The sequence below is a fragment of the Notothenia coriiceps genome, unplaced genomic scaffold, assembly GCF_000735185.1.
Source record: "Notothenia coriiceps isolate Sejong01 unplaced genomic scaffold, NC01 NC01_scaffold00012620, whole genome shotgun sequence".
NCBI classification, from domain to species: domain Eukaryota; kingdom Metazoa; phylum Chordata; class Actinopteri; order Perciformes; family Nototheniidae; genus Notothenia; species Notothenia coriiceps.
Genome location: NW_011345321.1, coordinates 491949 through 503044, shown reverse-complemented (window position 1 = coordinate 503044; position 11096 = coordinate 491949). Strand labels below are relative to the sequence as shown.

The 11096-nt window shown below is 38.8% G+C and overlaps 1 protein-coding gene across 1 annotated transcript; it reads left to right on the top strand.

Moving 5' to 3' along the window:
- The first annotated feature begins 2351 nt into the window (after positions 1 to 2351).
- On the top strand, positions 2352 to 4494 carry sox21b (SRY-box transcription factor 21b). Its single transcript, XM_010773542.1, has 2 exons — positions 2352 to 2572; positions 2725 to 4494. The coding sequence occupies exon 2, from the start codon at positions 2742 to 2744 to the stop codon at positions 3468 to 3470; it is 729 nt and encodes a 242-aa protein (XP_010771844.1). The 5' UTR covers positions 2352 to 2572; positions 2725 to 2741; the 3' UTR covers positions 3471 to 4494.
- The last annotated feature ends 6602 nt before the right edge of the window (positions 4495 to 11096 follow it).

The window sequence follows — 11096 nt, the reverse complement described above, 5'->3', positions numbered from 1 at the left end:
TATCCAGGGATCCTCATCAACAGGGATCCTCATCAACTCTCTCTATAATTTCTTGTGCTTTCTCCCAGAGTTAGTGGAGTGTTGAGCAGAATAAACTGTTTGGTGCTATCATGAAGATTGTTGCACCTCCAGGGGCTCCTATTTCAGAGTGATGGCTTTAGCACTTTAGAGTGAACTGTGTGCGATCTCTCCGGGTAGGAATATGTCCCCATGGGCTTGTTGTTGCTGCTGTCTGCCTTCTATTTGCATGATATTTTTCTATTCAGTCTTATCATCAGTGTGCTGTGAGGTGGGAGTGCTGGCTCCGTCTCAGAGGCTGGACCCGGTCTTTATCGGCAGGTAATTCTGCGACTCTCACTAACTCATCTTGAATTATTTAAGTGTTATTTCCAGGACCCAGGCTGAGGTAAAAGAGGGGGGGAAACACAGACTCTTGCTGTCATTTTTCTTCTTCTTTTTTTTAAAATCAGATCTTCATTAAATTACTTAACTGAATAAATTATTGTTTTTTCTCAGCCTGCAAAATAACAAGCTGTTTTGTAGAATAAATACAACGAATCTTGACATTTTGATGAGTAGAAAACGTGCTGCATGGCTGCACCTGCTCCTGTTATGCAGGCTCAAAATAGGCCCTGCATCGGATGAAATCATAACACGTTATTAAAAAAAATAGTGCCATAGTGATGTATTTTTCTACATGGTCGAACAATAAAATAAAAATAAAACTGCAGAGAGGAGTAAAAAAGTATGAACTCTTTAGTGAGAATGTGCACACACTGGATTCCACACCTTTATTGTCAGCTCCCGATAAGAACTTTCCACCGTAACTTATTCATATAATTCATAGCAATTTTTGCCCGTTTGTGTCACGAGAGGCTTGTGCTCGTGCGGAGTGAGTGGAGCGCTTCATTGCAGTAATGTTATCGAGGTGAATGACAAGCCGACAAAAGGGGCGCACGGTGTTGAGAGATGCTGTGGCTCAGTTTAGTTTAGCTGCAGGTTTGTCTCTCATCTCGTCCTCTTGGCGCGGATCATCCTCACCTTGTCAGGTTTCCTACTTGAGACAAAAGAGCGATCCCTCAGTGAGCTTTTTCTGCAGTGCAATAAAACAACCCAAATCCTTGTTAACAGAAAATGTAAAACAAACGCAAACTGCAGCGATTTAGGGCGCTGTGTCTTAGAAATTGCGCACCACTTTTGGATAGGTCAGCGTCATCACTCAACTTCCACACTTCCAATAATATGCTTGTTAAAATATACATTATGTTTACAATATTTGTATTTTATTATAATCATAATTATAATAATAACAATTCAACATTGTGTGTTGTATAAACTGTCCTTAGATTATGCTAATCCGTTAAATAAGAACAACAGTAAGTCTACAGTAAATTTAATTTGACATCCATTTATATCCTAATTTAAACGCTCGACCTAAAGCCTAATTCCTGATTTATAATATTGTTCGATACAGCCCTTCTCTATTTCCTTTTTTGTACATATATAATTGTGTACAACGGGGAAGGTGCGAGAACAAACCACTTAAACCTACAATTTACTCAACAAGTCCCGCAGATAACTGTAATTGCTTAGTTGAATATTCGACAACCTAATTTCAGTTGTCGATTCGCTGCCCTTGGGAAAGTCCTTTGAAGTGAAAGTGAAAAGGGGGATTTCAGGAAAGTAATTAATTTCACCAAGCGCGATTAGAAACACTTCAGACCTCCTCAGCATTTGAGTATTTACGACAAATGCCACAATATCAGAAAATTAAAGAAGACATTCTTTACCTCTTACACACTAGCCTACTTTGTGCCGCGGATGGGTGAGGGAAGAGACAGGCAGAGGGACAGTGGATGAAAGGTGAGAAAGTGGAGTGACACCAGATTGTCAAGTAAACAAATGAAACAGGCGTGTAATAATAAATGTTGTAAATAAAGGAGAGTTCAATTAAGTGTTTGATGGCTCAGATTCAATGTAAGTTGAACTTCCAGAACCTGTCTGCTGCGTTCACTGTCAGTGTATCAGTGAGATGCTTATACGTGCTGCCACCCTCAGGTATGTCAGGTGCACCTGTCTCTTTAAAAATGTTTAATTACTGTGATTAAACTGAACGATTCCAATGAGACAAGTTTCTCATTAGCTAAATGAATTGAGAATATGAAGCTAATGAGATTAATAAATGAAGATATATAATACCACAAGAAGCGTTTCCCGTTCAAACAGGGTGGGATTTTTCAAAAATCATTCAGCAAGTCGCCTGCGTACTCCGTGCCAACTGCGCATGCGCCAGTGGTACTTTCACTACCTGCCACACAATCCTGTATTTCACATGGGGCAAGCGGGAGTTCTCATCCATTCGCGTAAACGCAGCTGCTGAGTGGTGGTCGGAAGTCTCTGGCGACGGGAGGAAAACAAGACAGCTTTTTTTTCTTCTTCTCTTCTTTGCTAAAGGCGTATCACCGGTGGATTCCACCATGGAGCAGAAAACATAAGTTGAGCTTTCGTAAGGACGCTGCCACTTGTACTTTACTGACGATATTCATCGGAGGGATGAAGAACTGAAGTCTAAGTAAGTAGCCAAAACAGGAGTTTCACTTGTTGTATAGTTTAAATTAACACAACTGTATTTCACAACTTTCTAAATGAGTTTTGTGTGTGGTTTTGTTCAGATTTGGCAAGTTGTGTATACTTAAAATTATTTTCCAAATGTTATTCTTACAGATAGAGTTTGTGCCAACATGTCTAAACCAATGGATCACGTCAAACGCCCGATGAATGCTTTCATGGTCTGGTCCAGAGCCCAGCGCAGAAAAATGGCTCAGGAAAACCCGAAAATGCACAACTCCGAGATCAGCAAGAGATTAGGAGCGGAGTGGAAACTTCTCAGCGAGTCTGAGAAGAGGCCATTCATCGACGAAGCCAAACGACTGCGAGCGATGCACATGAAGGAACACCCAGACTATAAATACAGACCGAGACGGAAGCCCAAGACTCTGATGAAAAAAGATAAGTTTTCTTTCCCTGTGCCCTACAACCTCGGGGAGCACGACGCGCTGAAAGTTAACGGGCTTTCCGTTGGACTTCATGAGTCCCTCATGGGACACCCGGACAAGGCAGCAGCGGCAGCGGCGGCCGCAGCGGCGAGGGTCTTCTTCAACCCCTCCATGTCAAACCCCTATTCCTTTTTTGACCTGGGATCCAAGATGACTGAGCTTTCTCCGCATTCGTTTCCGTACGGGTCTCCGTTGGGCTACCCGCCGGGAAGCGCGGCTTTCGGGACTGGCATTGGTGGGACGCACGCCCACACTCACTCACACCCGTCCCCGGGAAACCCAGGCTACATGATCCCTTGTAACTGTACGGGCTGGCCCACAGCAGGACTGCAGCCGCCCTTAGCATACATCTTACTCCCCGGGATGGGAAAACCTCAACTTGAACCGTACCCTGCATATGCTGCAGCATTATGATAAGGCCCGCGTTGGACTTCTGAGAAAATGAAATGTGAAAACAAAAACAAACTAAAAAAAAAGCTATTCATGCAAGAGTTTTATTATGCATGCACAAACCTTGTTCATGTGATGAAGTGCTCGTCGTCTCAGATATCACATGTGTATGTATATTGATTAATGCCTTTATCTAAGGTACTGCTTATTTAGAGAACTCTCTAATCTATTATTACCCAGCAGCCATCACCTCTCACAGCCCACAGGGGAAGGACTAAAGGATGGCAAACATTTGAGGAAAGGGTATCAGAGCATTTTGTGAAAAACCCATTTTGAAAGGTACACCATTTGATTTCTATTTTTTGCAAGTTGCACCTGCTTTGCCTAACCTGTTGGAATCAAAGGCAGCATACACACTGACCATAATCACAGGATTTTCTCTCAGATACATCGGGGCTAATGGGTTGTAATTAATGGATCAGGGAGGATTTCTCACAACATTTCTCCTGTTCTGTATGACTGTAAATGTGTACAGATAAAAATGACTCTAGTTTATTTGCCGTTATAGGCTTAGTGTTTGAGATAGGGCCAGGAACCTACGCATTTCACTAGAAGTGCTGTGTATATTTTGAGTTTTTAAACCGTTTTATAGATGTCTGTAATATTTATTGTTTAGTGGATGGTGACCCAGACAATTTTAAAAAGGACACGACTAGTTCTGTAATATTTGCACATGAAACGTTGAGGATGTAATTTATTTTCAATGGGATATTCAATTTCAGTGGGTTTGATTTATTAAACCTTTTTTTCACTTCAAACTGTAAAAAAGTTACAATTTAAATGCAAGGGGAAGTTTGTTCAAGGAGTTCATCATTTCTTGATCATCACCCACCCACTCCTCGTATCATGTGCAGCAGAAAAAATACTTTTTAACTAACTCTTATGGAATTTGTATGTTTTGTGTTTTCTTTAACCTCCGTTATGTACTTCAATACTGTTCACTTGTTGAGCGAAGGACTACAATAAAGCCTATTCGGATTAAACGGAAGGGAATCGCAGCTGTAGTTCTTGATGAGATGAACAAGATGGTTATCTTTTCTTTTCCTGCTCCTCAGTCCAGGTGAAGTGTAAGGTATCCTCAACAGGCCGCTTTTGTCCGCGCTTTGAATGGCAATACTGGGGGGAAATCTAAATCAGCCCATTGTAATCAAAAGCCAAAACCTTATTTATCACAATTTTAATCGTGAATAGGAGGGAAGATAAAACTGTGTAGTACTCTGAGCTTTCTTTTCCCATGCAAGGTCGAAAAAGAAAAAAGAGCTGCTTTTAAGCTGCAGAACAAGCTCTTCTTTGAGGCTTTAAAAAAAACCTGAGCCGAGTGTCTGTGCGCACCCAAGTCTGAAAAGAAAAACAAAGTTCATTTAATATTAATTAAAGGCTCGTGGACAGAAACAAAAACATGCTGATCACCTGTTCTAAAGAGTGCACGATCTCGCGTGCGCGTACATGTAGAAGGTGTTGGTGCACTGCATTTCATATTAGATCTATAACTTGTATTGTTGTTTAAGCAAACTGCCCCTCCTATGTTACACTGAGAGATTAATTCATAAGGATCAGAGCGATTATGCAAAACTAATTTGGACAGTCCAGGGATAATTATCTCCGTCACGGTTAATTAAACCCTTTCAGAACTCTGTTCTCCATTGTAACACCCCGATCACTTCTCTCCACGGAACTTCCTTCTTGGCCCCGAAAAGAACGCGCAAGTGACCTTGTGTTTCATTTACAGTCTGGAAAATATCGGTTCAGAGTTTTTCAAAAGAAAATATAGATTATTTTCTCTAAGTTATTAAGTGCCTTTGAGGCCATGCCTATATATTTTTTTTATGAATACTGAAATTGTGCAATGTTATTTTTGCTTTATGCCACAAAATTAAATACATTTGAGTATCAACGTGTATCAAGGCTAACTTTTAAATAATTATAGGTATAATGGTAAAACAGCTTTCTGATCAAAAAACAGACAAGGTCGTCCTGTCTGTAAGAAACTTGCATTACGAGTTCAGTCAGTGGCCATTTCTTTCTCTTTCTTTTGCCTTTTTATTATATTTTTTTCTTCTGGAGGAAAAGGGGAAGAAAGCTGAAAGAACTTTTTTTCTACTCTGGGAGCGTTTAGACGGTCGAGGAGGTTTTGTCTGGGAACAAAACGTGGGTTGGGAGGTTTTGTGAGAGTGTTGTTTGTTGAAGTGGAGCTCAGCAAAAGCGGCTGCTTTCCCTCATTGTGATGAAAGCAATCAGTGGTATTTGGAAAACTGTTAGCATTGTGCACTTCTTCTGTGTCCGTTGTGGAGGATTTCTTTTCACAAGGTTTTTTCAGCCGATCCAGCTGGCCGGAGTGAATAGCACTGCAATGTGTACACGCTTTGTCCCTGCAAGCCCTTCAAGTAGCCCACATTGAATAGAGTGAGTTGACACTGCATGACAGTGAAACAACATAATAAAAAATACATGAGCGCATGAATAGAAGCAGGCGCATAAATAAATAAAATGGGTGGCCAAAACTGGATAAACTGAATGACAAAACGGTGAAAGGGGAACAAAAAGATATTTAACACGCTAGATTAGCATTAGAATGCAATCTACAAGACAGAACAATTGATGAATAGGTTTACCGGGCAAGAAAGAAATGGACTAAATGCCTTTTGAATGGATAGCCTATGTTTTGTTTTTTTCTAAGATGGGAACTGAATGGGAAAGGTGGAGATGCAACTATGGAAATAAGTAGGAGAAAACTTTTTCTTTTAAAATGTTTTTCACTCCTGAATTTAAATTCCTCAATAAATCAGGGTCAACACAACCTGTTTCCCACAGGATTTCAGTTAAGATACAAATATTTATATTCAACCAAAATTATGTAGATTTCTCAGGGTTTCAGCCTCCCTTTACTTTTGTTTTTTCACCTTAAACAGGCTTAAATAGCTTGTGTTTTTTTTAAATTGTTGTCAAGGAATAACTTTTACAATAACTAATTTACATATGGCCTGATAACCTTAATTTCTTTCAATCCACACAATTAGTTGCTAAATATTATGTGGTTATAGATGATAGATACATTGTGATAAACATCTGACCTGATGTAAAAGCTGCTATACAATTTGAACTCTTGTCAAAACACAGGATAAACTCAAGCGGGCAGGAAAACATTAAATAAAAATGTTGTTTAATTTAACACATTTAAATAAACTAGCCATTAAGTATTAGTCAAGTATCAAATATAACTTAATTTCTTCTTGGCATTAGGAGAGTGTTAAACACATATAAAGTGAGAGTGTTTAAAAAGAATAGTCGATCTACAGAAGCAGTCTTCGTATGAATTTAGTTGCATATTTATTGATTTCTGTCTAATTCAGAGCCAACAGGAAATCCAGTTCTGAAGTGATGACACTGTCAGTGGTTTTTATTGAACCTATAGGTTCAATAAAAACCAGTGTATTATATAAACACAATATGCATATAAACACAATATGCATACATATGAGAATATATATATATAAACACAATATGGCTAGATGATGCAAAGTCTTTTTTATTTAAATCAGTGATTTAAACTCTGGTACTACGCGTGTTTTTATATATATTGACTGTAGATTAACTTTAACTGGGGAATTAATTTTTTAATTTTGTATTAAGAAAATAAAATTTGAAATCCTTACCGCACTTGTCTTGCTATTTGACAGCCGGTTTAAAGGTTTCTATAGAAGATTTAAAGCTATGGCTGCCCCATGTTTTCATAAGCCCCCCGTATGATGCCCTGATATCATTATGTCTTAGTGTTAAACCCTTTATGTGCCTGTAAGACATTTGTAGAAGTGAGATTAGGCAAATTAACATACATATGTATCACCGGTTCAACCATGTTGACCTTAGAGGGAAGTACAATGGCTTCCTCATCCCTAATTCGCCCAGGGCTGCCCCACAAGCATGTGGATTATCACCTGGCTTCAATAGCTTGAGATGGATCATTTTAGATTTTTTTTCTGACATGAATAATACATCAATATCATCTCTTTGAGGATATTTTCTCTGTTTATTTGCAGGAGTATGCCTCTTGCTAACCTGGTTGTTAAAGCATGTGTGCTGTGTGCAGCGCTGGGAGATATTCAGCCAGTGCTGGCTTCTCGAGGAACCTCAAAGGGTCTTGATCACTGACTTCCCCATTTCATTTTAGGCAAATCAAAGTGTGAAAAGTCTCACCTGGAGCAATATCTCCATCATCAGGTTGGGTCAAGAATGTTTATGAAGGCTGTGTGCCATATTACCTGTAATCTCCAGAGTATGAAGTGCTGTATTTCTTACTTTTCTATGCTCCCAGGAGGGAAAAAAATGCCCAAATTATCTTGCATTGCACCTTTTCCGCAACCCCTCAACGTGGCAAATCAAAGCCTCAAAACCGTTCATGTCACTGTGCCCAAGGTCACCAAGAGAAATGAGAAATCTCTGTGTACTGTACAGACCATGCCTATAAACATGCCACAGCCTCTGAAGTCTGACTCTGCTTTAAGAAGTCCAAGTTTGTTTAATAGTACATAATGCAATATGTCGATGGACCCCTGCTGGAGTTCAGAGGGAGGAACGCTTGAATTAGATAGGGGGCAGGTGGGTGGGGGTAGGGGGGTGTTTGAGGTAATCCAGAGTTTTGCAGGTGAGACGAGTGATCTGCCCTCTTAGTTGTCTGGTAGATTGTCTGGCGTTAATGCTTCTGAGATAGAAACAATAACATAGCCCAGCTCTTATTTATCACTATGTTAAATGCATTTCAGGACGCTTCTTGAATGAGTAGAATATTTATTTATTTTTGATGTCCTGATCGTAGCTGATGAAATCATAGACATTATATGGAAACATACAGTAATGCCCTGTAATTGCTGGTTTAGGAACACATATTGTTGGGGGTAAAACAGATGATCTCCTTTGAGTCTATTGCTCTGTTTGGGGGCTTGGAAATCAGGGTCCTTTGTAACAGCTGAAAATATATTCAAATACAATTATTATATTTTTTATTTATTTAAATTACAGAATATTACACGTTAGATCTTTTCGGGATGTCAGCTATGTACAATTTACTTTTACATCATTTATATCTGACTTTGTGTGCAGCATTTCTCCCAAATCCCGAATAAGGGTGTTCACAAACACACTTGTCAGAATTTTATATTACTTTAATTGGACTTTTACATAGCTTGTCAACAAGAGGATTATAGCAGAAAATGAAACCTCTCTGGCATCTCATTAACTTGAAATAAAATAACTTGTCTGTTTATGACAATTTGGCAAAAAATAATATATGCATTTCCTCATACATAACTTTATAACATATTTAAATTGAAACATATTATTCTTTGGTGCAATACCAAAGCTTGTATTAAATTGTTTTACTAAGTCTGCTTCCTCAAATGGTCAATCCCATAGTTTGGCAAAAGCAAAGAGAAACCACTTTGCCTCCTGGCCCCTAAATATATTGGATATTATTAACTCAGAAGAAAATAAAACACATAGGAAACATATATTGAATACAAAAAAAAAGTTTAATTGAATTATTTTACATTATTTTTGCATATGAAATGTGTGGAACCCCGAACAATGAGGAAGTAAAATGTCAAACACAAGCGTTTACTTTTCTTATCAGTAAATTAACAAGGAATATCCATGCCCCCACAAAATCTAAAAAAGTCGGGACGATTATTTTAAGAATAATCTACATAGTCTGAGGTCTTTCTAAACAGATAGAAGAAAACCTTTTTGAGGTTGGTGTTTCCAAGTCAGTTTAATACAGAAGGAAATACTTGAGAAGCAGACTCTGAAGCTCCCACTGCTGTCTAAAGGAACTAACTGCACTAATAACTATTTTATTCAGATTCAGTTTTATAACAAGCAGAATCATTTCACAATTCCTGCTCAAGCATGAATATAAGACAAGGCTGGTTTGAAAATACACACTTTAATGTGAGAATACTACATACAAGGACAAGTGTTTTTACTTGAGGAAAAAGAAGTGCAGATGTTGCCGCTGACACAATTGAATTCCTGACACGATTAGTCTTTTTCAAAAGATCCTCTAGCTGCTGGGTACTCACTGAAATCATTAAGTTAATAACCCAAAACACGAGGCATAGGATTATTCTATGAATCCATCAATAAATTAGAATAATGTCAGTGAACAGCCTTAAAAAATGTTCTTTAAACTGACATGACATTTTTTGTTCCATTTCCAAATGACCGCTGGCAGAGATTGCTGGCTCTCGTATTAATTTGCAGGTTTTTCATGAAAAAATATATCTATCATAAGTAGAAATAATGAAGTTGAAGAGCTGATGCCCCGAGGGGCAGTCACAAAGAATGATATCTTTCTATAACACAGGACACAGGCAAAAGATAAGTACCTGTCAGTTGGCATACTTTCTGCTACATGTGCCTATCAATAAAGAGATTATTTCCCCCAGTTATTACAACAAAGATCTGCAGGGCTCGAAGATTGCACCTTTAATGAGAAGCAATGATTTCCTCCTGCACACTCACAACCACACTTGAAGTGAGTGAGCTGTAATGCCATCAATTTCCCCTCTTTCTCCTGTTTTTTCAAAATCATATTAAAATGAAATATTGCCAACATTAATTCACAGGGATTATTTATTACATTTTAACAGGATTATGGTGTGCAAAGCTTGATTTGGGATTCACACCCTGTATTGTGAAACCGCGGTTTAGCTGTCATATTTCGCAGACTTGTTGTAATTAACGGTGGCAAAATAGATCATTGCCAAATGATATGTCGCTCCGTAGCTAATCTTCGTGTACTGAAATGTTGGAGTACTGGATAATGCATTCAGTGGATGGAAACTTGTATTTTGTCTCTATCAGTGGAAGGCGGCTTGTTATTTTTCGTGCACTACTTTTTTGTTAAAGAGATTCCAGTCCATATTGCAGAAGGCAATTTCTTCGTAGCTGTTTATGGTATTGAATTTTAAAGTGTCAAGTGTAATGGTGTCTAGTCGAGCTGACATTGATCTCATGTCTGTCGCTGCTTTTCTCCACAAACACAGTTTTGCAGCCAGGGTGTAATGCACTGGAACAACCATATAGATGCCTCACTAATGACGATATAAAGAAGGCAAGTGCGTGTACCTTGATGACAGCAAAGCAATCATTTGTACGAGCACCTTATCACAGTCTGCAGAAAAGCCAAAACATGCAAACAGCGTCTTTCATCTCAAAACATGGCTGCTTCATGAAATGTGCCATTACTTATACTGATGAAGGAGCATGACTTCATACCTTAATTGGAAAGTAAAGCGAAGATCCTCAGAACAAATCTATTATGAATGCTCCTACCAGACGTCACGTGCAGGGGTCCTTCAGACATCCCACAGTCTTTAGCCCCATCATCACGCTGTGCCTGGTCATATTGTGTAGTGGACATTTTCCATGTTCTTTGTTACCACAGAAAGGGTTACATTGAAAGTAATGACTTTCGAACATTGCATTTATATTTGCTTTGTCTGCTTGTGTGTGGGGAGAATGAAATGGATCTATAAAAGGATGTGAAACAGAGAAAGCAATCACAAGTTTGGCCTTCACTCTCACTGTGCTGCT